This window comes from Solanum dulcamara, chromosome 9 (genome assembly GCF_947179165.1).
Source record: "Solanum dulcamara chromosome 9, daSolDulc1.2, whole genome shotgun sequence".
Taxonomy (NCBI): domain Eukaryota; kingdom Viridiplantae; phylum Streptophyta; class Magnoliopsida; order Solanales; family Solanaceae; genus Solanum; species Solanum dulcamara.
The window spans coordinates 17,201,506-17,229,258 of NC_077245.1; the positions used below are offsets into that span (position 1 = coordinate 17,201,506).

The window sequence follows — 27,753 nt, forward strand, 5'->3', positions numbered from 1 at the left end:
TTTCCTACTAAGATTTTAACGAGGCACAACATATATGAATATTGAAAATAACTATGTATATTATCTCTTATAAAATTGTTAAGAAGACACATTATATATGGACATCCAAGGGGGAGTGTTATCAACCAAATTAATGGTTGTTCACTTTGCATTAGTGGATGATCCTATATCTTTTTTAGTGGGCAACTTACCCATTAATATTTTGTTTTCTTCCATTTACATATGGCTATAAATAGCCTTCTTCAATGTAAAGATGATGGAAAAGATACTACATATACATAGTAAAATTTATCTTTTGTTCTCCTTTCTTATCTTTTACTCTTGCTTCCTTGTTTTGTTGTATTTCATAACAGTTACATGTATTATATGCTTGTTGTAGTCATTTTTAGAAGATAAATATATTTTATATTTTCATTATTTTCTGGATCTAGGGTTTTAATATAATGTTACTTTTTCAGCATATATTTTATTTATTTTTCTCTGTTGGAGAAAAGTGGGTCCTGACTCCTCAGATTAATTACATAAAAAAGTTGACTCATATGTGGAAAGAGTATGATCCAGATTTGCTCTCTTATATAGACCTTTGTCAGAATGCACTGAACAGTTAGATTTTAGTAAGGTGAAACAGCTGTTATGCACAGGATCCTCTGATAAGTATTATCTAATAGAGAGTGAGTGATTTAGGAATTAAAACACTCCAAGCTGTTTTGTCTACTTAGTCTGGTGTGATTCAACATCAACTACTTGTTGTTGAGGAAGATGAAGATACTATCCCATCTCCTGATATCAATCAACTTAATGAATCTATCCCTATCACAGTAGATGCAGTAATTACTGCTGACATTAGTCAAGTTAATGGACTTTGTCCTGTGACAGTAGATGTAGTAACTGATGGTGACTCAAGTGAGGAAAAAGAGGATGAAAATGGACCTTTAGCTAGTAATCATGATAGTGATGAGTTGGAATTTTTTAGGAGGAAAAAGAAAAGAGAAGTAACTGAGAAACTAGACAATTTTTTGGAGTTGAAAAAGGATATGAGCTTCAAGAATATTGATGAAGCTAAAAAGAATTGTGAGTTATTACTCAATTGTTAATAAGAAAGGCCTTACAGTTGTAAAGAGCGACTCTATTGGAGTTAGATATAGGTATGATATTGATTGTCCTTTTGTGTGTCTAGTAGTAGAAGCTAAGAAAGGCCAAGGATTTGAAATTAGGACTTTAGAAACAAAGCACACATGTCAGGAAACCTTTAAGAACAGAAGAGCTACTTAACAATCTTTAGCACACTACTTCAAGAACAAGCTTCAGAATAACCTCAAATATAAGGTGAAAGACATGAGGCAAGATGTGGATGATAATTTTTCACTCAATATCAGTTATTCAAAGATAAAATGGGTTAAGAGACTTATCTTAGAAAAACTGGAGGGTAGATTCATTGACGGTTTTAACAAATTGGAGGCTTATGCTCAAGAATTGAGAGACAGCAATCCAGTTATGATGTTGTGATAAACATATCTAAAGATGCTTTAGAACAAGGAAAAAGAAGATTTTCAAGAATTTATATTTGTTTTCAAACTTTGAAAAATGGTTGGAGAGCTGATTTGAGGCCATTTATAGGGCTGGATGAAACATTTTTAAAAGGAAAGTGTAAGAAAATTTTATTGGTTGCCCTTGAACACGATTCAGTGAAGCATTTCTATCCACTTGCTTGGACAATAATGGATAGAGAAACAACCAAAACATGAAAATGATTCATTAAGTTATTGAGAAATCCTTTAGAGCTCAAAGATGGTGAAGGACCGACACTTATGTCTAATATGCAGAATGTAATAATTTATGAATTTCATTATTAGTTTCTGCTTTTTCTATTTTATACATTTGAACTACTTTAATTTATTTTGTTGTTTTTTGTTTTAGGGGATGATTGGTGTTATTGGTCAGTTGCTTCCAAAAGCACCCCCTAAATGGTGTGTAAGGCACATAAAAGCCAGTGGGCCAAGACTTGGAGAGGTGTTCATTTGAAAATATTATTGTGGTAGTCTGCTTGAAATACATATAAAGAAGAATTTGCAGACCAATTGAAGACTATGGATTCTGTGTCTGAATAAGCTATCAAAGATCTATTAAGGTACCTTGCTCAACACTGGTGTAGGGCTTATTTTGACACAATTTGCAAGAATCATACATGTGAAAATAATTTTACTAAGTCATTCAATAAATGAATTTTGAAAGCAAGGTCAAAACCAATAATTAATATGTTGGAAGATATCATAATCAAGTTATTACCTATGTTTTTTTCATAACTGCTTTTATCTCACTATATTCATATATATCTCATTGTTATGTTATGTATAGGTTATGAATAAGTTAAGAGAATTTGAAGAGGAGGGTAGAAAGTGGACATGAGATTTTAGTCCATATGCTATGGATCTTTATAATGATTTCAAAATCATTGCACATGATTGTCATGTTCAATCTAATGGAGGCTTAGGTTATAAGGTGACTAAGGGTGTTGATAAACATGTTATGAATCTTTTTAGGAAGAAATGCACATGTAGGACATGGGATTTGACTGGAATACCATGCCCTCATGCCATTAAAGCTTTAGAAAGGGGCTATGGAGCCACCAGAAATACATAGAATGGTTAGTAGACAAAGAGTTAACAGAGTAAGAAAAAAAGATGAGGCAAGGAAGAGGGAGGGACTGTGGTCAAGAAATAGAAATGGGCTGAAAATGACATATGGTCAATGCAGTGCAATAGGTCACAACAAAAGACAATGTCCTCTGGTAAAATCATTTTCCTTACTTAGACATCTTTTACATTGTCTATTTAGTGATCTAACTACTATGTGAATTTTTTTAGCTTGAAAGAGGAGGACAAATTCTTCTAGATGTGCCTTTATCAACACCATAACCAAATCAACAATTTGTCTTCATGCCAACTCTTGGGTTTGTACCATCTTTTAGTCACCAAACAAGCCAATCAAGCACTGAACTTGCTGGTCCTTCAAACTTGAAAAGAAAATCAGAGGACAAATATGTTGCACTTTCAAACACAATTGAGCAATTTGTTGTATCTTCAAGAGCACTTATTGATGAAGATGAACTTGAAAGTGAGGATGAGACACCAATACTTAGGGCTAGATCAATATCTGAAGCTCTTACTAGGCTTCAACTGAAGAAGTTGCATTAGAAGCCAATAGGCTCAAGGAAGGTTAGCTTCAGGGGTGATGAAAGAGGTGTAAGTATGCCTACTAATCTACCATATTCACCAAAAAAGATGACTTGGGAAGGCAAATCAGGTGTGACCTCAAATCAGTTGGTAATAGAAAATGAGGAAAAAAAATTAAAAATAAAGGCAAAGACAGGGAAGGATTAGGAATGGCAACAATGCAGTGATTTTTGTTTGCTATGTAAAGCCACAATGAAAATTTTTATTTTGTTTTTTATTATTGTGAATCAGTCTTGAAAGTGGTATTTTTGTGTGCTTACATTTTGTGACTGGCCAGTATGTCAATGACAACAAACAATATTTAAATATTTCTCATTTCACTTATGGTACATGAACTCTTCATTTTGCGCAAGTGTATTCGTGTCAAACATATACGAAACAAGTGTTTGTAATTCTGTTTTGGATCTTCGTTTTGATTTATGGTATGACTTGTGTGAATCATAATTGTGTCGAGCATGGAATATATGTGTTAAGCAGATTCAACCCCTTGATTAGATCAAGTGTTTTGATTTTGCGTGAGCTTCAGAGCATTCTTCAAATTTCATTACAATCAAACTAAATTCTTACCAAATCAAACTCTATCAGGGACATCATCATTCAAAGCAACATTAAGAGATAAATTGATAATATAGACAGTAGTATTAAGTGCTTCTGCCCAAAAGGAATATGACAGTTAAGCATCTGAAAGCATACATCTAGCCCTTTCAACTAGAGTTCTGTTCATCCTCTCTTTCAAACCATTCAGATGAGGAGTCTTTGGAGGAATTTTCTGATGCCGAATACCCTGCTCTTTATAATATTTATCAAAATGATCAATATACTCACCACCATTATCTGAATGGATACATTTCAATTTCTTCCATGTTTGTATCTCAATCTAAGGCCTGAAAAATTCTTGAACACATCAAGTATTATTTTAATTATTTTTTCGTTTTTATTTTTAATTAATTTATTATTTTATTAAATTTTCTCTATTAAATAATAAAAGGGAAACTTACATAAATATACAATATTAAAAAAATATTTACCATCTATAGTAATAAGAAAAAAAATCCAGTGAACACTTATAATACATTTATAATACAATTTTAATACATATTGCAGAGAACTATTTATAAAACATATATAATACAAGTTTTATAGATGGATAATACATTTATCACATACTTTAATAGATTTATAATACATTATGTTAGTTTCTTACTACACAAACATAATATATATTTTAAAACACTTATAATACATTTATATTATATGCATAATTCGCTTTTAATACAAATGTAGATTTATCATAGTATTGCTATGTATTGCTATAAATGGTAATAAATAAAAAATACCATTAAAATCAGTAATTAATTTTTAAAAAGCACTCAATCAAATAATTTTTCCATAATAAAATGTCCTAAACAACCACAAAATTCAGTTTGGCATTTCCACTCAAAGTGTCCATTCCTCATTGGGCCTGAGATTTCATTACACAAAGAGCCACAGTTAACTTGGCCCATCTTATAAATATACCTTTCTACCTTCTCACCAACAAGCTAATAGCTAAGCTGCCACATTTTTCCATTAACACTCTCAAACACATAGCATCAGAAAACCTAACTAGGAAATATGAGGCAATTCGATCCATGGCCTGTCTTCTTCCGTCGTGAATGGAGCCGTAACTGGCCATTCCTCGTTGGTTTCGCCGTCACCGGAGCTATCATCACCAAGCTCTCCCTCGGTTTAACTGGTGAGCACGTCGTGTATTATTAATTTCCATATATATGTTGTTGTTTTTTTATTGATCGGATCTGATTTTGATCTACATAATGGTTGATTTTTGTAGAGGAGGATAGGAAGAACTCTCGATTTGCGCAGAGGCACAAGAAGTAAGTTTAGTCATTGCTTGAAATTTTGATTTTCTAGATCTAGGCTCTTATTCCGTATTGATTGACTCTTGGATTGTGAATCGATGAATAGTCTATTATGATTAAATTGCTTGCTGGCCTCATTAAATTACTTGTGTATTTTTAGTTTGTTAATGAATGGTCAATGTACTTCGCTTTATGGGCTTAGTTAATAGTCCTAATTTGCAAGGCAGTAATGAGATTAATCTGTTGTTCATATCATTCTAGTGTGTGCACAAGAGAAGAGAGAAGGATGAAATATTTATGGAGCTAGATTAGAGCTGTATTTCAATAGGTTATTTGTACACGAAGAGGAGTAAGCTGTTTAAGAAACTGTGGTTTCTATGAGTTTTTTCTGTGAAAAAGGTGTGCGGCTTGTTAGGTTTTGCAACGTTCTGACTGTCAATATGACAAAGAGACAGATACTACGAGAAAGTGATCCTAAGTTTTAGGTGTAGGATTCTGTAGTGAATTGGGACTTAATGGTCAATGAGGATTTTCTACCTTTCAGGATAGTAGAAAAGAATACACAGGAAGAAAAAGGATGACGTTATGAGATCTAGAAATGAAAATTTGAAGGAAGCTGTGTAGAATTGGGATAATACAAAGGAGGAGGTTAAAGAACTGATGTTGAGAATTGAATGAGGATAGTGAGCTCTGTAACAGAAATTTTCTGGTTAAAAAGAGGAGGAACCATGCATTCAACAATATGACTGTAAATATTGCAGGGTCCAGTAATTTGAAATAGCAATAGACCTCTAGTGCAATGAGATGAAAACCTTTGGATGAATGACTAACACAATAGATGAATAGATTTAGCTGTTAATATCAATCATATTTTCAAGGATTTAAACCACTGTGAGAGATGGGGTGGATTGTGTTACATGCCATGCTGCCTTTTTTTTCTTTCTTTCTTTCTTTCTTTCTTTCATCTTTATTTTGTGCACTCCATGCAAACTGTCACACTAACAATTGTTTGAACAATAAGCTCTTAGCAATATCTGCTTAGGAATCTCAATATTATGCTCCATCATTAGCCTGGGGATAAAATAGGTAGTGGATGAACCCAATACACCTGATCCCCGAAACAGGACCCAAAGACTCTATGAATATTGTAGTTGAACCTCATCAAATACTTAATGCTCATCATAACTTTGCTTTGACCATTTTATTCTCCTTGAATTGTCTTGTTCAGAAAGAGAGAGTTAATGAATTGATACTTACAAACATCTTACAGTAACTGGAAAATATGATTTTATTTTGCTGAATGACTCAAGTAATGGATTAAGTTACTCACTTACTCTCCTTAAGGTCTGAACCAATCTGAATTTGTGGATGTGAAAATATTCTTCTTCTAACTGTAGTGGCAAATCCAGCTTTTATAACTTGATGGGTTCAAGCTGGCAGTGAAATCAGTATAGTTACAAGATTATTGAAATTTGGTTGTTTTCCACACATATATAGCTATGCTCCGTTCGTTCGATTGAAACCTGTACCACAAAAGTTACATCTGCCACTAGTTAACTGTAGATGGGCAGATTATACTAGTGGATATTTGGTGGCATCACCAATTATTTCTGTTCTCTTCCTAATTTGTGAAAGAAATTACATCCTCATTTATGTTCTGTATATGAGATACCGTCTCATTTGAGTTTTGTATTGCTCTGTGGCATTGAAGTCAGTTTCATATGCTTCATTAGTTTTGTCATTGAAATCATTAGTCTACTCATCTTTGCATGTTAAGTCTAAAAATCTAAGCTGTGGTTTCTTCTTTCTTGCAGTTGACTCTGTACATGCTCTCTGTCTTCTTGCTAAATGGAGGCTACTTTACCATAGACGGCCCTTTTCCTTTTTCTATTTCTTCCTTTCCTAAACTGTCAAAGATTGGTACATGTTGCATAAAATCCCTCATTTTGGGATAAATTCGTAAGCTGTCGATGAACTAAAAACCGTAGGTTGTTTGCAGGGACTCCTTATCTTGTGCTATTAGTTGGCTGGCTCCTCCTTTTAAATGTAAAATTTACCTGATTTTTGAAGCTTCCTGAATGTTTCGTCCTAATAAAGATCTTTTTCATTCAATATTTCCCAGTATTAAATCCACACATTAGGTCTTAGCAAACCGCTCGTGTTGGTCATTCTTGGTTATAATTGAGTGCCTGGGGAAGTAGGGTGGTGGGGTTACCATCTGCTGTTGCCTGCTTTAAAGACCTTGTCAAGAAAGGATACTATTAATTTTAGCAATCTCAAGCAGCAACATTTGTTTACAGCAGATTCTTGTTGCTAGGTTCATTTATGTTGTTACTGCCAAATACTAACAAGAATTAACATCTTCCTGCTAAATCTTTTTTTATTGTTTTAGATAATGCTCTTTCCTGCTAAATCCAATTCCGAGTGTTTTTTTTGAAAATATTGGAAAAAAATTATACGTCTACTCAAAGATATATAGGGGTCTTTATACGTCTACTCAATGATGTGTAGGGGTTGTTTGGTAGAGCATTATTAGGAAAAAATAATGTATGCATTAACTTTGTGTATTTAGTAATAACTTGTTTGGTATATTTTTTTTTTGGGCTAGGTATAACTAATACTTGTTATATATTATTACGTATTGAGGTGTGTATTACTAACACTATAATTTTCATGTATTAGTAATGCAATGTGCTTAATGCATGCATTAATATGGTTAAAGATTCAATTGTCCTTCAAAATTTGACAGTATCTTTATAAATAAATATTTTTTAAAACAATATGCAATGCATGTTATTTTTAATATACCAAATCAAACAATGAATAAGAAGTATAATCTCTCCATAACTGATGTAAGCATAGCTGATACAAGCATTATTAATATACTCTACTTAACATTATTTTTATACATCTTACCAAATTATCCTTTAAGCTATTTCTCATGATAAACATACGAAAAATTGTATGTACAGAATAAATAAATATATGCTATTTGTTGTTCTCACGATAAACATACGAAAAATCGCCTGTACAGAATAAACAATATACAAAGGAAGAAGGTGCAAACAATTTCGACAAACAGCAAACGAATGACATCTCCGTTGACTAAAGGTGTTCCATTTTAGCAAACTTAAAAAGAAAGATGCTTGTGATTGTATTTAATGGACACAAATAGTCCTACTCTGATAAATAAAAGACATTTTGAGCTAAAAACTCTTGGAACATGTTTGACAAAAATATCATGTAATTGGATTTGGATGTAACTATACAGTTTTACATGTTTGTAATTACTTGGTCGTAACTTCGTAAGTAATGGGGGATATTAGTTACACTATTCAATTTATTTATTTTGTTATTTGTTTTTGGGCTGTGGATGAAAATTGTTGGTAAATTACAATGTTACTTTTAAATTTATTTATTTATATTATCTTTTTTTATTTAATTTTAAAAACACATATTTTTATATTATTTTCTTTCTTCTATTTCTCAATTTTCACTTTTTGTGATTTAATGTAATTGCTCGTTGTGTATTTTCTCCATTTAGTGTAATATTAGAAAAAATAAGTCATTATCAAACTTGACATATAATAAATAGTGTAATTAAAGTATAATTTTGTTATTAAATGAGGTTATATGCATATTGTTTCTTTTCTTTTAAATTATATTTACTTAAGTTAGATGATTATTAATTAATGTATTTTCAAGAAATAATATGTATCTTAAATGTCAAATTTAATATCATTTATATATGTGTCAAATATTAACTTTTATTTTTAAAATTTAGTCTTACTAAGTACATAAAATACATTTATTTGTGTAATCAAATAATACAATTGTAATTATGCTATAACAAATAAATAAATCATCATAATTATTAATTAGTATGTATATTGTATAATTATTTCTAAATTATACATCAATTTCAATTATTAGATTATTTTCCATTACAAGTTCGCTACTTCATCGTTTTGATCATTTTGTTCTCCACTAAAATGGCGGCAGAGTCAACAACTCTGGAGCTTGAGCTACCGGAGTGTCCAGTTTGTATGCAACAGTACGGAGACGTTTCAATCATCCCGCGAGTCCTTCCCTGTGGCCACTCCGCCTGCCAAGACTGCTTGACACAGCTACAAAACCCCTTTCCTGGTACAATTCGCTGCCCAGCTTGTACTCAGCTTGTTAAACTCCCCAACCCCATTTCTTCTCTCCCCAAGAACATTGATCTATTACGCTTCTCCAAACTTCCACAAAACAACAACAACTCAAAGGGTTCTCATGTTTCAACCCAAAAATATGATAAAGATCCTATTTTTATCAAACCCCCTTTGTGGTCTCATAAGTTTTACTCAAATTGGAAAACATGGGTCCTACCGGAAGACACTATAATCATCGAATCAAATGCTTCTGTGTGTTATGGGAAGGTTTTGAAGGTTTCCAACAGCGTTTCTTTTATGGGGTGTGCTTTGAAAGAGGATGAAAAGGTTAGTCTTCTTGAAATTGGACATTTTGCTAAGGGTGTTTCTTTTTCTTCTAAGTTTGAATATAGTTATGAAGTGAAAATTATGAGTGTATTGTATGGATTGAGTGAAGGGGAGAGGAATGAGTTGGAGTCAATTATCAAAGCAAGTTTAGCTCTTCATGTAATGTGTAAGGTTTATGGGTTTTGGTACAGTATGGAAAATCATTGTGTCTACATGGTTTCCGAGACATTTAATGGGAGTTTGTTAGGGAAGATGGGTGTGTTAACGAATGCAGTTCTTGAGAAGAATGCTGAGGAAAAGATCAGTAATGCAGCTGAGTTCGTGATAGTTTGTTTGGATATATGTCAAACGGTGAATGATTTGCATTTAAGAGGATTGGTTCCGGGTTATTTGGGACTCTCTTTTTTTGGTTTTGACAAGTTTGGTCGTGTTTATGTTGATATTAGTGAAGTTTTGGCAACAGGAAGGAGAGTTCGCAAGATACTCATAGAGGTTGTTGTTGGCAAGAGCGGAACTGCTAGTGAAGATTTGGTGGAAGATTGTGTTTTTGTTAGTCCAGAGGTATTCTTTGAGTTGTCGAAACTGGGTGGCATTGTGATAGATTTAGGCAGCTCAAAGCATCATGTTGGATATGGTTCTGATATTTGGTCGTTAGCTTGTGCAATTATTTCACTTCTAGCTGGTAAATCGTTCGCTGAAGAGATGCAGAATTATTTGAGTTATCTGGTTACTGCAGTAAGAGATGAAAATTGTCTCGACTTTGTTAGATGGTACGTGGAGTGGAGGCAAAAGATTATAACTCTAATTGAATGCAGATTGGGGTCAGAGTTTACTAATATGAAGGAGATTCTTCTCAAATGCTTGGAATACAATCCAGAGAATAGGCCACTTATATCTGAACTGTGGAAAATCTTAAAGGTACTTGTGATCAAATCTGAACTTGATGATGTAAAAGACTTAGAGCGGGAAATAAGAGTGGAAAACATGTGTAATTGCTTAATTCTTGGAGATTTTTGTCAGTCAATCAATAAGGTTACTAAACAATTGCCGAGGTGCCTTGATGATACTTCTGTGGTGGAAAATGCAAACGCAGAGGAGGCTGATGGGGTTGAAAATTTCGGGGCCGATAAGGATGTTGTTGAGGGTCTCTCCTGTGGTCAAGTGAAATGCATTGATCTAAAAGGGCATCGTAATTGTATTACAGGGTTAGCGATTGGAGGTACAAGCACTAATCCTTTTTTGTACTTGATATTTGTGTTGAAGCTTAGTTTTAGATGTTTTTCTCTGCATGTTGCAATTATTCACGACTTGACATTTTTAATGCTTATTTTATGTGCATTTTCTCTGCATAAAGCTTAGAGAAAATACAGGCAATTTCAATGCTTTTCATAAATATTGAAATTGGCCTTTGCTCTTCTGTTCCTTTCAGGTGGCTTTCTGTTCAGCTCGTCATTTGACAAAATGGTCAATGTATGGTCTTTGCAGGTAACTTGTTAAAGCTAGTATTTATATGAATTGGTCCATCATTTGGCATAGGAATGTGGACTATGTCATTGTTGGACCCTCTTTGTGGAATTAGCCTATGACCTTAGGAATTGGAAATGAAGAGATTGCAAAAGGTCTTGCAAAAATGACATACTTAGATTAACACAAATGAATAAGAAAAGTTTAGGAGCTATTTTGGAGGAACTGTGTTAGACTAGTTGACATATAAGTCCAAATCCTTGAATCTTCCTATTATTTATAACAGCTTAAACTACAGATTTTCTTGAAATTTACATTGTTGGAAATAGGAGCTATTAACCCAAGGTTTCCTTAAGTGGTCTCTGTGGCAGGATTTTATTTAAAATATCTCAGAATATTAAAAATCTGGTATCTATTAATGCATAATTATGATTGTGGGATCTAATTCGGAAGAGGATGAGAAACTTTCTTAATTCTGCAACTCTGAGTCGCTGCTAACTTGGATAAGGGTATGTTTTACTTTCAAGCTGCTTATGATTCTAGATCAGCAGTTCCATTTTAAACATTAAAATATTTCACTCTATTCCAGGAATACATGAATTAAGATAAACTGCAAAAACTTGGGAAATGATACGAATATTAAGAAATGATATATTATTTATCTCTTTAGGTCTCACATTCTCTATTCTTCAAAAGGTAGCATCATTTTGCCTTCTCGATTTTGCTCTTATTTCATACTTTGTAGTTTGCTCCAGTATTCTTTTTCCAAATATGGACCTGTAGATAGTTCATGCAATTTTTGGCTTAAAATATTGATACTATAGTATTTAGGTGGAACTTAAATTATGATTTATTATGCCCCCAGGGTTTAACACTGTTGCAAACAAAAACCTGGTATTTAAATGGAGAAGGGTAGAGGCCCATATCCACAGAGTTCCCTGGCCTTTGGGGTTTCTCGGTTATCAAAGAAAAGATCTATCATGGTTTATCCTTTTCTTTTATCTGAAATTAAATTTTATTACAGAATGGCTTTTCACTGGAATACACATATATCATTCATATTGCATGTATTTTTGTTTTTTACTAGATAAAACTTTTTCCCCTTTTGCTATCTCTTCATGAGTGTCCTTGAGTTATACAACTATTACAGGACTATTCTCATGTACATTCATTCAAAGGTCATGAGCAAAGAGTTATGGCTGTAGCTTTTGTAGATTATGGAGAACCACTGTGCATTAGTGGTGATAATGGTGGCGCAATTTGCATTTGGCGAGCTAGCACTCCATTAAGTCCAGAACCACTGAAGAAATTACAGGAGCAACAGGATTGGCGCTATAGTGGTATACATGCCCTTGCTGTCTCTGGAAGCCAATATCTATATACTGGCAGTGGTGACAAGTCAATAAAAGCATGGTCATTGCAGGCAATTTTCTGTTGCTTTCTAGTTGTGATTTAGTTTATTCGAGGCAGAAACTGAAATACTCCTTCCTTCCTCACTCTCCAGGATTACAGTCTATCATGCACTATGAATGGCCATAAGTCAGTTGTATCTTCATTAGCAATATGTACTGAGGTTCTTTACAGTGGTAGTTGGGATGGAACTGTACGGTTATGGTGTCTTAGTGATCATAGTCCATTGGCAGTGTTGGGGGAAGAAGCACCAGGAAGTGTTTGCTCAGTTTTTTGTCTTGCTGTTGATGAGAATGTACTTGTTGCAGCTCATGAGAACGGTTTGACGAAGGTATTGTTTTGAATCCAAAGCAGATAAAAAGTTTGTTTGATTAGGTTAGGATATTGAACATCAACCTCAATATATGGGTACTTAGAAGTATATTGTTCAAGCTAGAAGTAATTGTGAATTAAAAAAAAGCTCAGTTGTTTAATTTTAATAGATACCCTCATGCTTTAATTGATTCCATTAGATCTGGTTTGACGATATTCTGGTGAAATCTGCACAAGAACATGACGGTGCCATCTTTTCTGCCTGCAAGAAGGAGAAATGGATTTTTACAGGTGGCTGGGACAAGACTATAAAAGTAAAGGTATGTGCACAACATATGTAAATAGCAGTTTTTGTGCTGTTCATGTATCATCCAAATGCTCTGAGATTGGAGTTGGTTGATGATTTAATTTGAGCTTTATACTGTAATTTATAGGAACTATCCAGCAATGGTGATCAGATAGATGCCGTTCCACTTGGATCTATTACATGTGATTCTGTAGTAACAGCACTACTCCACTGGCAAGGAAAGCTTTTTGTTGGACAAGCTGATGGAGTTATCAAGGTATTGTCCCACTAAAGCTCTTTATTGGACAAGCTATCCGTTAGCACAGTTGGATGCTTCTTTGACAAGCATGAAGTCCTGATGTAGCTTATCAAATGTTTTCAGGTGTACTATTTTGCAGTTAGATGAATCCTTGAAGGCACTTTTTGGTAGTTTTATCAGCTATTTCTTTCCAGAAGCATCTCGTCTCAGCAACTGCAAGGAACTGAATGTACCAAGTTCAGGGAGCCTACTGGAAAAACCCCTTCACCTTAAACCAAGGGGTTCGAGTCACTAAGGAAAGAAGGAAACAGACCACTGTTGGCTACTGGGCAATTTACCATATCAAGAGAAAGACCGTCATTTCTGTTGTAAAAGCATGATAGTCTACGTAGCAGCAACACTGTGAAAAAACACTCTTTGACTGAAGAGAGATGTATATGATAATAGCATACAGCATAGCATGAAATGTATAGTTTTCAACAGATCAATATGTATAGGTGATCTTTTCAACTTGTCTCTGAATGAGTGATATTCATGTTGAAATTCAACTGTCTTCTAACATCTAGAACTTTTGTAAGGCTGAAAGAATATGAAATTTCTTGAACTAGATATTTTTCAGAACTTTTTAATTACTGTAGTCTGTAGACAATTAACTAAAATAAGATGGGAGTTTTTATTCCTTGTATTATGCAAGTTTGCTTATAGATATTAGGACTTAATTTCAATAAATGCATGCAGGAATTAACTAGCAACACTCTTATACAAGAATGTTGTTTCACTTCTAGTCAGCAGCTTTTCAGGATAATTGCTAATAGGCTGCTTGTATCCGAGAAAACTGTTGTTTGCTATCTTTAAAAAGTCAGACTAACTCTTTTGTGACCGTGATAATATCACACCTCGATCCTTCTTGTGTTTCTGCATTTCTCTTCTATTTTCTTTCTTTCTCCATTTTTTTTTATAAAAAATGTGGAGAGGTTACATGGTGTCAGATAGACGAACTTAGTCAGGTTAATATAGTCAAGTCCATAGAAATTAAAGGCCATGACCGACATGTCTGTTTAATTAGGTCAAGATAAGTCATGCGTGGAACACATGAATCCAACTCAAATTTTTTTTGGCTAAGCCTTTTATGGTGTTAAAGATAACACCATCACGAAAATAGATGGAATCAGTCAAGTTTGACGAATCAAAATATGTTGAATTAATAGACAGATCGGGATCACACTGCTCAATGAGCAAAACTACATAAGTAGATTTAAATTGGATAGAACAACAAATCATAATATAACCTTTTAAAGGTGTATATATCATTAGGGAAGATATGTGTTCCATATACCACCTTGAGCCTTAGACACAACATATTTTGGTTTTGAGTCTAATATTAGTAGCTTGAAATCAAATTACCACAAATAAGACATAAATTAGTGGTGAATTAGAGAATGCCATAGAAAGGAACAATTTAAAAATTAAAATTACTCTTGCTTTGGAATGAATTTGTGCCTTTAGCACTTTAGCATCTTTGGTGATCTCATTAGAAATCATGCTGGGAATTGGATAACTGAATGCAATGAACATATTCCTCATATTACCAGCATGTCTGCAGAAATTATGGCTCTCTATCACAAGTCATGATTCATAACTCCACCTAGTTATATATATATATATATATTTCTCCTTTTGTTAATGATTGTATGGGAACTGCACATATCCCAGACAATTTAAACTTTGTATTAAATTCTGTTGTAAGTTTTATAATATATCTACCTGAAAAATCAACAAGCAAACATCATGAGAAAACAGTAAAGAAATATATCAATAAGATGCTGCTCTCTTAATGTACTTTCTCCTTAACGTGCTTTAGATGGTGTGAATCTGAATTAGTCGAGCTAGTGAATTTGAAAATCAACTGATCATTAAAAAACAAAAAAAAAGAAGATAAAATGGTAAAGTTGGCATAAGACCCCTAAATTTGATGCGTTTTATTTGGTGTACACTCAAACTTTTCCCTGGTTCTAATACCTCTTGAACTTGGCATTTCGTTAGACTTGACATCTTAGCAAATTCACTTGATTTTGGCAAGACAAATGCTTTGCCATGCTGATTTTTTTTTTTGTCCATGTAACATTTAAAAAAAATAAAATGTCAGAAAATCTAATTACGTGGTAATTAACGATAGAAAAGTAATCCACTTAAAAGTGTTTTTTTCTTGAAAGAGAGTAAATTCATTCTCTTTGTTACGTCGGCCTTTAGAGAGTCAAAACTATCAAATATAGCATATAATTAAGATTAAAAATAATTTAAAATGTGCAGCAATTGAAACGTGTAATTTTTTTGGGATATTGAAGTATTCAGCCAAAAAAATCCAACCTTCCAAAATTCAGTCATCTCTCTTATTCAAAACCCAACCGAAACCGATAAATCAAATCGAAAAAAAGTTATTAGTTTATCGATAATGGGCTATTAATTTAGCGGTTTCGGTAATTATTTTAATTTTTTTTATTAACAGGTTATCAATTCTTAACGGTTTAAGATTTTTTCTTAACGGATTAATCGATAACCCAATAATAACTTAATAATTTATATTTATTATCATTTGCTATATAAATTCCTTCACTTTTGATTTAGTTTTCATACTTTTATTTCTTGCTGTCTCAAATTCTTGGTTATTATATAATGTTTTATATTTGCTTTTGACAATTTATCAACTCATGTGCATGGTTCATTTGGTTTGTCACTTTGTTTCTAAGTGATTTTCAATGATTTTTTTGTATCAAATCTTAACGGTTAAATCGATAATTAAACTGATTATGATCAATAACTGATAAATCGATAACTAATAAGGCAATTGGTTCTATAACAATTTGACATGTCTATAAACCGATAATCGATAAGTCAAACTGATAAATTTCAAAATCGAACCAAACCGACCGATACAGAGCCTACTTCCTACCTTATATATAGTCTATAGTTTTGCTCAATACAAGGAAAATGAAAAAGAATTGGTAATTTATGGTTTCTAATATATTTAGGATCAAATCTAAAATAAATATTTACCGATAAAACAACAAAAATAATTTTAAAAACTTTACCTTTGTCCAATTTTAAAAGAGAAACATTAGCTGCCAAAAAGCTCAAATATCAGTGGAGAGCCGAAGGAAAAAACAACAGTGCTACAATGGCCACAGCAGCCTCCAACACCGCACTGGTGCCGCTGCAATTCCGGCAGCAACGCCGCAATAACCAGCATCCTCTACTCACTACTCTCTTCTTCAGAAAGTCTGCTACATACCCTTTACTTATTTTTCCTTCTCCTTCCAAGACTCGCCGCCGGGTCACTCACACACCTGTCTCTGCTTCTCTCATGGTACAAAACTTAGCTTCTTATGATACACTTGAACTTTTTGCAACTTCCATTTTTTTTTGTTTGATGATTCGTTTTATTGTTTATGCACACTTTTGTTCACGTTTCATTCAAATTCAAATTGGGTTAGCTTGATTTTTCCAATTTTTTTTTCTTCTGTTTTGTTTGTTTTCAAAGGAAACAGCGAATGAAGTGAGAAAATCCTGGAGTGGTATTAGTAGTTTGAACAACTGGGTTGTAAAAGATTATTACAGGCTTGTGAATTCTGTCAATTCTATGGAGCCCCAAATTCAGGATCTTTCTGACGAGCAGGTTGGTTTCTAGTGTCATTTTTGTTAATCTTGTGTTAGTTTTTCTTCTTTCCTCCCCTTTTTAAAAATGTTTCATCTTGTTGAGTATTTTGTTGTCATAGTTGAGGGCAAAAACTCTGGAGTTCCGTCGCCGATTGAGAGAAGGAGAGACACTAGCTCATATTCAAGCTGGTCTGACAATATGCTTTAATATTTGGCTAATAAATACCGAGTCTTTTAGTCAAAAGGAATTAAAGTTCTTGTTTTTGATCATGTTCATTGCCAATTTTATCTCCAGAGGCATTTGCAGTTGTCCGTGAAGCTGCAAAAAGGAAGCTGGGAATGCGCCATTTTGATGTTCAGGTATCTCCTGTGTAATTCTTGACCATGTTGATTGTATAACTATGACATATCATCTTCTGAAGGATGTTGATTTGTCTAATTCCACAGTCAATACATATTGCAGTTTTTTTACTAATTTTCGTTTAAAGAACACGTCCATATTCTTATCAGAGAGTGGTCATAGGTAATCATATCATACATGGGTGTATGGAATAATCAAATAGATATAAGAATAAACCACTTCGTGAATAATTCAATATTATTACATATGTGACGTCCTTACTTATGCAAATTGATCAATTCTGCTTTAATTGAAAATCATAGATTATTGGAGGAGCAGTGCTCCATGATGGGGCTATTGCAGAGATGAAGACTGGTGAAGGGAAAACTTTGGTGTCCACGTTAGCAGCATATCTTAATGCTTTAACCGGAGAGGGTGTTCATGGTATGCTGTCTTGAGTGTGTTTATGTGTATGTATATATCTACAAATCAATCAATCTATCCATCTACATATACACACCTATACATGTAAATATTTCTCCATCTATTTCTACTTTCTTAGAAAGCACTTTTGTCTGCTATAGCGTCACTATTACCGACTATGAAAGGTGTTCGTGGATGCTTGTTGAGTAGTCTTCAATTTTAGCCATTCAGGACATGAGTTGTCTCTGCGGGGTTTTACCTCAAATATACATTAATTAATAAAAAAAGGGAAAGGGTAGTCCAGTGCACTAAAGCTCCCGCTATGCGCAGGGTCCGGGGAAGGGCCCGACCACAAGGGTCTATTAGCATGGTTGTAAATGTAGATAATACTTGTTGGTGTTTACTAATTTTTCTTTCGGCATCTCCTTTGACAGTGGTAACAGTGAATGATTACTTAGCTCAACGTGATGCTGAGTGGATGGGACGTGTTCACCGTTTTCTAGGTCTTTCTGTTGGTCTTATCCAAGTAATTTTCTATAATCAACTGTCTGTCATTTCAACGTTATGTTTTTTGATCTAGTAAATAATTTTTCTCAATTTTTATATTGTAAGTAGTTTTTCCATGAATTGCATGTAATTCAAGGGTTTGGTCCTTTTCTTTTTAGAGACCAACTGTTATAAATCAACCATAGTAACTCTTTCTATACACAGAGAGGGATGAAGAGCAAGGAGAGGAGATCTAATTACAGTTGTGATATAACGTACACGAATAATTCAGTAAGTTGTAGTGAGTTTCATGTTGTTCACTTGCATATATGTTATGTCATGTACCTTTTCTGGTTCTTACTTCTTCATTTCTCTTAGTGGCTTGACATGTGAAGCTTTCTGACAGCCTAACGACTACACATCTCCTGCCTCCCTTTCTCCACCTCTTCCCTTTTCTTGTTTCTAATGGCCCAGGAACTTGGTTTTGACTATCTTCGAGATAATCTTGCCACTAGCCATGAGCAACTTGTGATGAGATGGTAAACATTGATAATACATTTTTTTTCTCTCTTCTTAATTTGTGTGATGGTTCATATTTACCTTGTACAAACAGGCCAAAGCCCTTCCATTTTGCTATAGTTGATGAAGTTGATTCAGTCCTCATCGATGAAGGAAGAAATCCGTTGTTGATAAGTGGTGAGGTATGTCTCATTGTTTTCTTATCTTGTCAAAGTACTGTTGATAGAATTGTCCAAAAGATATTAGTTTTTTCATTATGTTACCAGAAACTATTGATTGCGTGAGTTTTGAAAGCTGGATATCATAATTTTCAGTTTTCCTTGTTTATATTTGCGTTCTTTATTTCTGTTCGTCTTTTATTTATTTATTTTTAAAACGGCTTTTTGCATTCTGTCTCAGGCTAATAAGGACGCTGCTCGTTACCCTGTTGCTTCTAGAGTAGCTGAGTTGCTTATTAAGGGTCTTGTGAGTTTCAAGTTTCTGAGTTATCCCTTTAAAACTTAAGCTCTGTGGCAACATTACACGATAATGATGTTATTGTAATATCAGCATTATAGCATAGAGCTTAAGGATAATTCTGTGGAGTTAACTGAGGAGGGAATTGCACTTGCTGAGATGGCCCTAGAAACAAGTGACTTGTGGGATGAGAATGATCCATGGGCTAGGTAAATATTTACCTTGTTGTGCTGTTTGCTTCCTTTGTTTTCCCTTTTTTTTATTTTTGTTAGATTGTGTAAGGTACTTTCGTTTTAACTATTAAACCAAACACTGCAGATTCGTATTTAATGCTATAAAAGCCAAGGAGTTTTACAAGCGTGATGTCCAATACATTGTTAGAAATGGGAAGGCTCTTATAATTAATGAGGTACTCACAGAAGAAGTCTCCCTCTTAAGATGTAAATGTGTTCTTGGTCTCTTTTATTGTCATTTTGTTCATCAACTTCCCTTTCCTTATTCTATTCAGTTTAACCCTTTGGGTGGAACTGTTAGTAGTTTTTCAACCGTGAAATGATAATGGTATGGTCAGTATTAAGATAATGTCACGATTATCTGCGTATTTTTGTAAAGATTGTCATTCGACCAGTAGTCAATAATTCTAAACAAGTACATCTCAATCCCAAGAAAGTTAAGGTAATGGAGAAACCGTCAACAGCTGGGGTTTTGAGGGTTTCATTTTCTCATAGATCTGATGATTTAGGCAGACATTATTGAGTATGGGAATGAAATGAGTCCAAATGGAGCAGAATGGATACTGAGGATTTATATTCCTGACCCAGAATAGTATGGGGTTGAGGTGTAGTTATTGTCTGACGACTTTAGGACATACTTTTGTTGGGTATAAAGTCTTCAACAAGGGAGATCGTTTTCTCCTTGGCAAGTATGGGACATGTTTCTGACCTTATTTGGAGTACCCTGGGTAATGCCGCAAAGTTTCAGAAGTCTCTATGGTTCTAGAAGTTAAGCTACACTGGCGGATGGCATATGAAGATTTGGTTGACTGCCCCGATGAGCATCACATGGAGCAATACGGACTGAAAGAAACAAGAGATGCTTCAAAGAGAAAGGAAATGGCAGTGTTATTAAATGCGCTCACCTTAGCTTTAACCATGAAGCGAGGCACATTGATGGGTGTAGAGCTTCTCTGCCCTGAATTGAGGTGGAAAATAAAAAGCGAGCGTTTGATACTAGAAGCGAGAAGCGGGAAGCATCACTTTAGCGAGAAAAAGTGATGCTTTTTTTTTCTCTTCTTCAATTTGCTGCACTTTTTTCTCTGTTCTGTTAGTTTTTTCTGTGTTTTGTTAGTTTTTTTTTTTTGGCTCTTCTTCTTTTCTCTATTTTGTTAGCTTTTTTTCTCTGTTAACCTTTTTTTTAGGTTAGCTTTCCCTGTTTGGTGTAGCTTAATATATTCATTTTGTTTTTTTGTTTACAATTCTTTAAGAAGAATAGGATGTTGCTCTCATTGTGATTAGGTTTGAATTAGCTTAATATGTTATGAGAATAATTGGCTATCTAGTTCTAGTATCTATTGTTTATTTTTTAATTTAAGAATTGAAAGATTTGCTAATATGTTATTTCTATTGAGTTCTTGGTTTTTTTTATTGATAACCGTGGTGTCTGCCCAACTTTCGCGCACCTCGACTTATTCCACATGAGACCTGCCATCTCCCACCAACAATAGGTACCAAGTAACTTTGTCCACCAAGGCTAGGACAGATAGGAAGAAACCTGTTTTTTTTTTGTCTCGGCTGGGATTTGAACCAAAGACGTCATGATTCATAACCCACTTCATTGACCATTAGGATACACCCTTGGGTGCAAGAGTTCTTGGTTATATATCTATGCAAATTTAATATTTTTTTGTATTAAAGTGTGCTTTAGTTGAAAAAACATGCGCTTCGCTTCACACTTCCGCTTCGGAGAAGCGAGCCCTCGTTGCTTTTTTCTGCTTCTCGCTTTCCAAAAGACTGGGAAAGGCTTTATGATAATAAAGATGTAGATGTATATAATATATGCACTATTGGATAGGGATATGATTATGAATATGAATGGCCTGCTGGACTTATTAAATCTCTTGAGTATATGATGTAAAAAAAGGTGCAGTTTCTTCTTATAACTGCTGCAGTACCAGTTGGCATCCTCACTTACTACATATCTTTGTTTCATGCTCCAACTTCGGTCATTGAAAAGTTGGAAAAGATTCAAAGAAATTTCTATGGGATTCGGCAGATGGGGCAAGGAAATTTCACTGATGCGGTGGGAGACTATCACATCTCCTACAAAATGGGGAGGTCTTGGCATTCAAGATTTAAAGCTTTTCAATAAATCCTTACTTGGCAAATGGTTATGGAGGTTCGGGATGGACGTACAAGCTTTGTGTGTAGGGGTGGTGATGGTGGTTGATAGCTGATAAATATGGGATTACTGAAGGAGGGTGGGGAACTAGAGATATCACTTTGCCTTTCAAGTGTGGTTTGTGGAGGAATATCTTGAAGGGATGGAAGTATTTTGAGAAAATATCTCATTCAAGGTCGGAGATGGAGGGAAAGCAAATTTTTAGGGTCATAATTGGTGTGGGGACATATTATTGATAGATGATTTTGAGAGATTATATAGAATATCTCGCCAAAGAGAAATGGCAATACAACAAATTAGGGGTACACATGGTGGAGAGACTTTTTGGGACTTAAGATTTAGAAAGGAATTTCAAGATTGGGGAGTATCTGAGTTACAGAGATTATTATCCTTACTACACAGGCAAGTCAATCTAGTTGATAACCCCGATGTTCAGTGGTGGGGCTTGGGAAATAATGAAGTATTCTCTGTGAAATCCTTCAAATGAGAAGCTTTTAGTTAGGGAGGAGTATGTTTTCCCATGTAATGCAATATGGATTCTAAAGACGTCAAGGAGGTGTGCTTTTTCACTTGGTTAGTTTCTAGAGGGGTGATCTTGACTGTGGAGAATCTTAGAAAGCAGAAGGTTGTATGCGTCAGTTGGTGTTCCATGTGTAAGGAGATCGGCGAGGACGTGGACCATCTTGTGCTACATTGCGGATTAACCATGAGGTCATGATGGGATGTGTTTAGGTGGTTTTACACTCCATGGGCAATGCCGAAAACGGTGGAAGACTTGATGTTCAAGTGGAAGAAATGGGTGAAGATCTAGGTCTTGGAACATGGTTCCACTTGCATTAATGTGGGTTGTTTGGACGGAGAGAAATAGGAGAGCTTTTGAAGGAGTAGAATCGAGTTTCTCTCAGTTGAGGAGTAGTCTCTGTCCCATATTTTCTTTTGGTGCACACATAACGTTCCTTGATGTATAGATGATTGGGTGGTGTTTGTAGAGAATCATATCCTTTTATAGATTCTTTTCCTTTTGGTAATATCCCTTTTATACGGCAATTTGGCCATGTTTATAAATGAGAATACTTTTACTTGATCAAACAAAAAAAATGAATAAAATCTTACCTTTTAGAAAGATAGAGCTAAGAAATTATGTTGTATTCTGAAGAGGAAGCTGATTATTATCCATTGGAAGCTTGGAACTCCCCAAACTACATAAATTTATGAGAAATTGAAATATTTTTCAGTAAGAAAATGTGCTTTGAAACGGTCATAAGCTGTAACGACAGGTTAACTATCTATAGTAGCATGACAAACCTGTCTTTGAGTGATAGAGGAGGATCTAGGAAATTGGATATTAATTGTCCTCCTCGAGGAAATTGGATATTAATTGTTCTCCCGAGTGCTGAGCTCCCGCCACTGTTAACCAATGCGCAGATCTCTGATCATGGCAGAAACAAGCAATTGACCACCTAACCTCAAGAGTAATCCTGTAAGGCTGCTTTCTTTAGGCGAATTACCTTAGATAGCCTCTTAAAGTAGGAACAATTTGTCAAGTACACACCTTAACCTTACCAGTGACTATTTAGACGCTTCTTCTTGATATTGTCTTGTGAGCACTCGTGTCCATAAGACTAAACACGTGAAAAACAATCACATTTGACTTGTCAAATGAACCATTAGGTGATTAACATGTGAAAATTTCACAGAGAAGTTGACAGGTGTAAACAGAAACAAAAAAAGACAAGACAAAAAAGAAAAATACAATCCCCTTCAACTTCTTCCCTCCTCCTTCTGCTCTTTGCTATACTATATCTTCTCCCTTCCTTCTTCCTCACCAGTGCTCTTTCCTCTCCACCAACCTATGCCCTTCGTCTTCTTCATCACCAGACCTCTTAACCTCCACCCGTCCAGCCATTTCCTCTCTTCACTAGATATCATTCACCCTAAATTCCACCCATTCCTTCTTCAGCACCATATCTCCGAGCGAACTAAAGAAAGATATGATAATTAATATATCAATCAATGTTGAGAAATCATATTTTTCATTTGTAGAAGAAAAAAATAAAGATAATATGCATCAATAAATCAATAAATACTTGGAAAAGTTACCATTATCAAAAAAAAAATCAATAAATACCTGGAAATTTTTGTAGATGATTAATGCTCACATACAATTTCACACGACATCTAGAGTTCCTTCCAGGTCGATGTATTGAGATTCCAAAAAAATGTTTTTTGATTGTGAAATCAGATTCCAGAATTTCGATCAGAAAGCCGCTGGAATAGAGAAACTAAATGCAGTTAAATTGCGAAACTATTTTATGCATAAATCGAATCACAACGTTGACAGTGAGCAGGATAAATAGAGGAGGAAACTCTTATCACTCCGATCAGTGGTCTCGTCTAGGAAACTTCGGAGAAATGGAGTCACTTCTTCGCAGAGCAAAATCATAAACTCCAAATTTCTGTTTATGTGAAAAGGGAAAAGGGTTAGTACATTTCCTGCTCGAGTAATGTGGTGAGAAGCTCATGCATCCAACATTTACTCCAAAATTCTACCACAACCCAGAGAAACTGAAGAAAGAACTGATTTTTCATATATGAAAATTAAATATACTAATGAATATGTGAAGTTATGATGGTTGAAGGGGATGAGGTGGTTGAAAATCTCCCCACCCACCGCTGGCTACTTTTTCATTTTTTTCAGGAGGCTTCTTCTGAGGGAAGTCAGGAAGAAGGTTGTGGTTGAAAGGAAAAGAAGAGAAGCAAAATATAAGCAATTCACGCGCTCAAATGTAAGTAAAAAACACAGTATTTGCCATGTCAGCATGAGGTGTTTAGGAGCCACATCTGCCAAGAAGTATCTAAATGGTCAGTGGCAAAGTTAAGGTAGTGGCAAAGTTAAGGTTGCAGATTACATACATCAGCTATTGTTATATGTGTATATGTTTGGAAGAAGATGTGGATCACCTCTTATTACATTGTCAGGTAGCTACGCGACTATGGTGGGAGGTTTTGAATTGGTTCAGAATATAGTGGGTTATGCCGAGGATAGTGAAGAAGTTATTACATAGTTGGGCTTTCAAAAGAAAAAAGCAAAGACCCAAAGCATGGGATATAGTCCTACCGACTCTTATGTGGGTAGTATGGAGAGAGAGGAACAGGAGAGCTTTTGAAGCACTCGAGAATGATTTTGTACATGTGAGGAGTAGCATCATGTCTCTAGTTTCTCTTTGGTGTACCCATGAGGTTTTTGTTTGTTATTATAAATGACTGGGTAACTTTTGTAGAGAACCATATTTTATTCTATGTTTCTCTACTTTTTGGTATACTACTTCTATATGGGTATTCCCCAGCTTCACTAAAATTATTTACTTTATGAAATAGAAAAGGTGTCCACATGACAAGTCGTGCCAACTTTGAGGGACTATTTAGGTATTTAGCCTTGGGGGTCGTCTAGTTCAAATACAAGTTATACATGGATTAGTACTGTAAGGATTGTAATGCAGTGATTATTTGGTGTTGAATATTTGGTTTGTTTTATTGAAGAACTAGTTTTGAACATCATGAAGGTACTTTTTCATTTCAGTTGGTTTAATCCATGTATTGCCAGTACCCCGTATTCTTATTCCACATTCCATCCCGCGTAAAATATTACATAGATTTCTGCATAACTTATGTATATATTATTTTACGAGGAGAACCAAAATAGCTACCATATAATGTAGAAAAAAAGTTGGATTTTGTACAATGATTAATTCCCTCCACCAACCAATGCTAAATTATATACCATGACTAATTTTGCCTACAAGCCAACCAAATAGGCCCTTAGATTATATATCAATCTAATTTCAGAAACTAGAATCAAAAGAATTGTAATTTCTTAAGTTAAAATAAACTTGGAGGGCCTAAAATAGTGAATTACCAACTGTTGGAACACATTTTCCCTAAGTTAAGCTGAATTCAGAAACAAAAACAACTTTGAATTATTAAAAAACTTGTAGTTCAGATTTCTAAAAATAGCTCTCAGAATGGCTCTCGATCATTACCACACTGCCAAACCAGTTTGCGAGGCGATGGTAAATTATGGTAACTATCTATCCTACTATTCTGCTTGAATGCTACTCTGGTACAACAACTAGCCAACTGTGAGTACGTCTCAATCCCAAGTAAGTTGGGTCGGTTATATGAATCCTCAAGGACCGTGTCATTTTATTTAGTCTTAACTCAGTCTAATATTATATAAAAAAGATTTGACATTAGGTAAAATTACTGCAGCACTAGAAGTTCTCCATATATATTTTTGGATAAAGGTAAAGTTGTATTCCTCAGCAATGTGGGTATGCTGGCAACCATCAAAAAATTACAATGCAAGTAATCATAATTACAGAGAGCCTAGGGAATCTACTAGCTGTTGTACCTCATCTATACCCTCTTCTTTACACCAAAAATACAAAGTATTAATGCAGTTTTCTTTTACTTTCTGCATTGGATTAGTAATATTCTCAAAACATCTATTATTTCTTTCCTTCCAGACTGACCACCATATGCAAGAAGGGACTAGGCTCCACTATTTTTTCTGTTTTTTACTCCCACTTCTCCTCATCCCGCAGGTTAGTATTGAAGTGTGTGATCATCTCATCTAAAAGCTTAAGCTGTTAGAGGGAGCACACTTTTATTATTTTAATTGTATTCTCAACACGCCCCCTCACGTGCGGGCCTGGTTCTTTTTTCATGGGCGAAGCACGTGGAAATTCTTTTTTTGATATGCGTGGCGGTGAGATTCGATCTCAGGTCCTCTGCCTGCTCTGATACCATATTGAAGTGTGTGACCATCTCATTCAAAAGCTTAAGCTATTAGAGAGAGCACACTTTTATTATTTTAATTGTATTCTCAACAGTTAGAAGATCTGCAGTATGCTCAGGCATCACCCATGATTTTTGGGTAAGATTGAGAAACATATGCCTCACCTTAGAAGTCACTCTACAATGAAGAAACAAATGACTATTTGTTTCCTCCTTTCCATTGCAAAAGAAACACCTCGAGATAACTGAAAACCTCTCTTTTTCAGTTTTTTCAGAGTCAGGCATGCTCTTCTGCATACCTTCCATGTGAAACACTTGATATTGGTAGGGATATTAGACTTCCATATTTGATTCCAAGGTCCAGAGATGTTCCCAGGTTGTGAGGACAGATTTCTTCTATACAATCTTCCAACTGAAAATTTTCCATTCCTATCAAGGCTCCATCTGATTGTATCAGGGCTGATATTTAAACCAGAGAAATCATTCAATCTTTGCACTAAGCGGGCCAATCTCTCAACCTCCCAGTCATTTAGAAGCCTCCTAAAGATGATATTCCATCCTTGGTTAGTCCAAGTCTCAGCAATAGATGTCTTTCTAGAATATAGTTCTAGTCCCTTTACCCACCTTATAGCCTGTTCCCCCAGATAGTTTAGGCCACAAATTCTTGATAGTCCTCCAAACTAAGACCCCATAAGTGTTAGTCACAGTATTGGTTGTCCATTGCTCAGTCTGTCCATATTTGCTAATGATGACATCCTTCCAAAGAGCAAGATCCTCTTTACCAAACCTCCACAACCATTTTGATAATAGACATCTATTTTACAGCCCTAAATTCTTAACACCCAGCCCACCAGATTTCTTACTGAGTTGCACAGCTTGCCATCTGACCAGATGAATGCCCTTTCCTTACTTGTTTCCCAACCAGAGGAAATCCCTCCTCAATTTATCCAATTTCTCCTCCACTTTCGAAGGTAGGGGGAATAGAGACATAACACAAGTTGGTAGGACATCCAGGACAACATTGATCAATGTTATTTTTCATCCCAAGGATAGATATTGTGTCTTCCAGGTGGCTAATTTTTTCTGTCTTCTCCACAATTCCATCCCATATCTCTAACTCCTTGTGGTTGTTCCCCAGTGGCATCCCTAGATATTTAGTAGGCAGATTTTCTATTTTGCAGCCCAAAATATTTGCTAGGCACTGAATATTGGTTACTTCCTTGACTTGAAACATACTACTCTTCCTCCCATTCACAGAAAGCCCAGACACTGCCTCAAGAACTATCAAAATTATCCGGATAAAGCATACCTGTTCTTCCTTGGCTCACAAAAGATCACAGTATCGTCTGCATAGAGAAGCTGGCAAATCTGTACATC

General features: G+C 34.9%; 2 protein-coding genes and 1 pseudogene across 5 annotated transcripts in view; all 3 read left to right on the forward strand.

Annotated features, from left to right (window-relative positions):
- Positions 1–422: 422 nt before the first annotated feature.
- Positions 423–3,460, forward strand: LOC129904729 (uncharacterized; annotated as a pseudogene).
- Positions 3,461–4,703: 1,243 nt separating this feature from the next.
- LOC129904486 (ATP synthase small subunit 6, mitochondrial-like) lies at positions 4,704–5,111 on the forward strand. Its single transcript, XM_055980053.1, has 2 exons — positions 4,704–4,968; positions 5,065–5,111. The coding sequence occupies exons 1-2, from the start codon at positions 4,848–4,850 to the stop codon at positions 5,109–5,111; spliced, it is 168 nt and encodes a 55-aa protein (XP_055836028.1). The 5' UTR covers positions 4,704–4,847.
- A 3,926-nt stretch (positions 5,112–9,037) lies between these two features.
- LOC129902475 (protein translocase subunit SECA2, chloroplastic) overlaps positions 9,038–27,753 on the forward strand; it is a 32,063-nt gene continuing 13,347 nt past the window's right edge. For 3 of the 4 annotated variants that reach the window (XM_055977727.1, XM_055977728.1, XM_055977726.1), the window contains exons 1-12: positions 16,414–16,668; positions 16,843–16,977; positions 17,078–17,147; positions 17,254–17,318; positions 17,622–17,742; positions 18,156–18,247; positions 18,433–18,498; positions 18,682–18,746; positions 18,821–18,908; positions 19,126–19,191; positions 19,276–19,391; positions 19,501–19,591. In XM_055977727.1, coding sequence (XP_055833702.1) covers positions 16,480–16,668; positions 16,843–16,977; positions 17,078–17,147; positions 17,254–17,318; positions 17,622–17,742; positions 18,156–18,247; positions 18,433–18,498; positions 18,682–18,746; positions 18,821–18,908; positions 19,126–19,191; positions 19,276–19,391; positions 19,501–19,591 — 1,164 coding nt within the window. In that variant the 5' untranslated portion in view covers positions 16,414–16,479. Of the gene's footprint in view, positions 10,793–11,002; positions 11,059–12,187; positions 12,461–12,541; positions 12,779–12,959; positions 13,080–13,193; positions 13,323–16,413; positions 16,669–16,842; positions 16,978–17,077; positions 17,148–17,253; positions 17,319–17,621; positions 17,743–18,155; positions 18,248–18,432; positions 18,499–18,681; positions 18,747–18,820; positions 18,909–19,125; positions 19,192–19,275; positions 19,392–19,500; positions 19,592–27,753 lie in introns of those variants that run through there. The other variant, XM_055977729.1, reaches the window with a different exon arrangement.

What these genes read in the sequence shown, in the direction of transcription:
- LOC129904486 (XM_055980053.1), top strand. Translation starts at nt 4,848, where the DNA reads ATGAGGCAATTCGATCCATGGCCTGTCTTCTTCCGTCGTGAATGGAGC. An exon ending in GCTCTCCCTCGGTTTAACTG is followed by an intron (nt 4,969 to 5,064) that starts GTGAGCACGTCG and finishes TGATTTTTGTAG; the next exon opens with AGGAGGATAGGAAGAACTCT.